The sequence below is a fragment of the Hesperophylax consimilis genome, chromosome 1, assembly GCF_061612785.1.
Source record: "Hesperophylax consimilis isolate HC1 chromosome 1, BYU_Hcon_1.0, whole genome shotgun sequence".
In the NCBI taxonomy this organism is placed as follows: domain Eukaryota; kingdom Metazoa; phylum Arthropoda; class Insecta; order Trichoptera; family Limnephilidae; genus Hesperophylax; species Hesperophylax consimilis.
In genome coordinates, this window is record NC_142836.1 from 47403449 (window position 1) to 47407837 (window position 4389).

At 35.2% G+C, this 4389-nt stretch overlaps 1 protein-coding gene across 1 annotated transcript; it reads left to right on the forward strand.

Annotated features, from left to right (window-relative positions):
- Positions 1-820: 820 nt before the first annotated feature.
- Positions 821-3219, forward strand: LOC149427022 (uncharacterized). Its single transcript, XM_089633769.1, has 4 exons — positions 821-835; positions 1964-2146; positions 2264-2430; positions 3165-3219. The coding sequence occupies exons 1-4, from the start codon at positions 821-823 to the stop codon at positions 3217-3219; spliced, it is 420 nt and encodes a 139-aa protein (XP_089489895.1).
- The last annotated feature ends 1170 nt before the right edge of the window (positions 3220-4389 follow it).

A 4389-nucleotide genomic window follows, 5' to 3' on the forward strand; every position in this document is an offset into this window, starting at 1 on the left:
AAGGCAAGCTGTGTTACTCCTAGTATATTTAGGACGGGTTGTTTCGGAGAATTTGAACAATTCATCAAATTTCAACGTTCATTTTCGGGTTCTGTGAAAGACTTATTCAAGTTCTGTTAATATATCATTTTAGGCTAGTTGCTTTACAAAACTGAAATAAAAACAGAAATTGAAAAAATCTTTCACAGAACTTGAAAATTAACGTTGAAATTTGATGAATTGTTCAAATTTTCCAAAACAACCCGTCCTTAATAACCACTGTTTGTATTCATGTAATTCTCATTTATAAACTTATCAAAAAACGCACTAAAGTTAACAATTTTGTAATGTTTTAAAAATAATAAACTGAGTTGAAAAATAAATAAAGATGATTTTCAACCACTCGAAATTAAAGATTATGAAAATTAAAATACTGAATACTGTGATATTCATGACGGCACATATACTGGTAAATCAAATGACAAGGATACGGTTAATGAAGATCGTTATAATATACACGAAAATAATGCTGCTGGTGATGAATTTAAAACTACAATACTGATGATTCTGATATTAACGACATGGTTGATGGTTAGCTTTTAGATATTGGACTTACGTGTTCTTCTTCATGATGATGTTGATGGTGGTCTTCAAACTGATGATGATGATCAGGAATATTCTCCTGTACTATCTTTTGGTATGAGACGGCTTGTCCCTGGCTGTGGTGTCCATGGTTGTAGATGGCACCAGCGTGACTAACGGCCACCATAGCGCAGAGGATTAAAATCTAACCATAAAAGAACAGTTTTCTTTAATTAGCCATTTTTAGAGACTTCTAATAATGGGCAAGTTCAAAGTTACTAAACCTTGTGATACACCAACTTATACGTTGACATTAACGAATACTTTATATAATTTTTTTTTTTTAAAGAAAGAAAAACATTCCCGAGTTACGAATAACCTGACAATATTTGAAAATCTCCTACTACCACCAAAGTAAGCGGAAAAATGTTGCTTGTATTGTGATGGAGGACTTAGCCGGCCGAGGAATTGAACACACTACGCCTAGGTGAGATCCAAGCGCGATGTCAACTCGGCCACCGACCGATCAAAGTTAGATGTCGGAATGGTATAAAGAATAATTCCAGAAAAAATGAAGGGCAAAGAAATTTGACTTACTTTCTTTTATCGCTTACCTTTGAAAACATGTTAATTGTAGATGCTTCTTCTTGCTTGGCCCAGAAAATACTATGTTCATTACAAGTTTGTCAGCAATTCTTATACTATTTTAATTGGCCAATAATTTTAATTCGAAAACGTTTGCCCACATAACACTATTTTCCCCAATTTCCAGTTTAAAAGAACTGTCTTATCTTTAATTAGAAAATAATATACGTAAGCCACTTCCTACTTACTAATTTTATTTGTATTCTCAGTAATTAATTCCGTAACGAACTGCGTTAAAACATTGCGCAATATTTCACGTATTTAGGCCAACATACTAGATTAATGTTTAATAATTTATCCACTAAACAAGTAATTCGTTTTTACCTATTTGTCCACTAGTCACCGCGCAAATTAGTGAGTGATATAATTGCACACTTTGCATTTACAGGTAACAACGAGTACCTACATACATAATGTTTGCTTTGCCAATAAATTCTATCCATAAATTAATATTCATTGCACATTATTTTGAGGTGTTAAGCGAAATGATTTTCTTATAAAAACTAAATGAAGGAATACAGAAGGCACAGTTCATTGTCAAGCGCAGTTAGAGATACATTCCACCAATTATGTTTTCAAAGGTAAAATAATTTAACAATAAATCACATCAAATTGAACAAAACGCCATTTTGAAATATTCTGTTAGTTTTAGAGAGCTTTCTGTGAAATGAATAATAATAAAATCACTTCAAAAACATAGACAATAAAACAAGAAGATTATATAATATTATTTTGATAAAGAAAAAATGTTTTACAGGTATTTGTAATTTGCGCTATTGCCGCCCTCAGCAATGCCAGCGCCATCGGACACAAGAGTTACCACGGCCATGGCCAGGCTGTGTCTTCCCAGAAGATCGAACAGCAACACAATATTCCAGAACACCACCAGCATTCATTCCACCTAGAGGATCACCACCATGGTCACCACGAGGAAGTCAGTGTAAGTACTTACCACTAACATCTCAAATAAAACAAAAGACTTTAAAAAAATCATGTGCAACTATAGTTCTGCTAATCGATGCTTCAATTAATAGTTTTTAACCATTTTGTTTATTAGGCCTATCCCAAGTACAAATTTGAATACTCAGTGAACGACCCGAAGACCGAGGATCAGAAGCAGCAGTGGGAGAGCCGCGATGGGGACAAGGTGGAGGGACAGTACTCCCTGCTGCAACCTGATGGCAAGACCAGGACTGTATCCTACACCGCTGATAAGCACAATGGGTAATTTTCTACTACTTCATACTTCTAAAAAAAATCTAAAATTATACTGATTTAGTAAATCAACCATATCTTTTTAAGATTCCACTAACGGATGACTGCTCTTAGGGCGGGAATTTTAACTGTTTAATGTGAATATGGCACAAGATTCCAAACTGCTACCAACCTTTAGGAGACAGGCAGGCTATGTAATTCCCAATTGGGGTATGTTGTGAGACTTAAAACTTGTGGGGAGGGAGAGGAGATGGGGAAGAGGAAGGTGAGGAAGTGCCTGGCTATTCAGATCTGGCCTACAAACAGGGCTAAAGAAATTTCAAGCAACGTTTTAATTCTGAATTGTGTTCGATGCTGAGATGCGATACTGAGACTATTTAAGTTTTTTGCTCGAGATTGAGCGGATTTTTACGTTAATCCACTAAATTTCGGGTAGGTTTCCTGACCACCCAAACTGAATCTTTTATTATCTGAGAGTAGTGAAGTCCTCTTTTAACTCCAGCGCTTTGAATTTCATTTGTCTTTAAAATTGTTGTCCGGTCAATCCTGTTAATATGGTAGCGGTGTTGGATATTACCTGTTCACTCCGCCATAAATCGCATGTGCGTTACGAGCTGTCAAATTGGAATAATCAACATTATGCGATGTCTACTGTTCACATAACTACCAGTAGTATTATTACAGCTTCTTATTGGGTTTCAGATCCATTTTCTAATTTATTCAATTTTCTTATCAGATTCCAGGCTCAAGTGGAGACAACAGGAGAAAACTACGGACATCACCAAACTCAGCACTTAGAGGACTTCCACCAATATGAAAACTTACTCCAACACAACAACATCCATCATCATTTCTGAATGCGATTACAATACAACACTCCGTACCTCCACTAAGTCCATCTATCATCACCTTATTTAATTATAGTTTGAATTAAAAAACCTTAATGTGTAAATATAATTTGTTTCATTAATTCACACTATGAAAAAATCAATGTTGATATATGGGTAGTTTTGATTTGATTTGATATTACACAAATGTGTAGAAGATGAACACCAATTGGCTGAATAATTTTTTTTTTGTTTGACTGTGGATCGAACCATCCTACCCAGGAAATGGAGTCGTCAACTCTATCAACATCACCAAATGCCGATTGGGTAGGAACGATATTTATTTCGTAAAGTATGAATTGCTGTATTATCGTCCGATTTCAGAGAAATGCGCACATGTCCGCGTGCTTGTGGCATGTGATTGCCTCCAAATAATTGATATAATTCCTTGTTATCGACAACGAGTCCATCTGCTGAGTTTCAGCTTGATCGGTTGTTGGAAACTTGGTTAATTTCCGCTTCCAAGATTTGTTTTCATTCATTACCGAAAACCAAAGAGAAATTGAAATAGATGTATTTAATAAAAAACATTAGCTTAAATAAAAAAAAAATTTAAATGTGATTTTTAATGCATTCCATTTTTACGGAATTGGGGAAGCGAATGAGATGGGTGAGTAGGTAGGGAAATGACCTATCCGTACATAGAAGCTATTTTCAGCGATATTTCAATATTCTACCTTTTAATGGTAATCTCTCACCAGGACGGTGGGAACTGTAGATGAAATATTTCAATCTACGGGGTGCAAACTATAATATATTATGTTGATTCTGTATATAATAAAAAAAAATATATTAAAAATCGTATTTAAATTGCTTCCGCCGGGAATTGAACCCATTGCCCCTACTTCCAGAGATAATTTGTTTTCGGTTTATAAATGACTTGTATTAAATACACTTGAATGATTGGTACTTTTTGTTGGAGTATTTTGCAAATCATTTTGTCCTTTCCATGTAATGTACAACAAAATTAGTGAATTAATTTACATCTTCGGATCTACCGGATCTGCCCTGATGATGGACACTGCAACGCTGTCCGAAACGTCGGCTAAAGAAGGAGTTAGCGCAACACGGCATAACACCC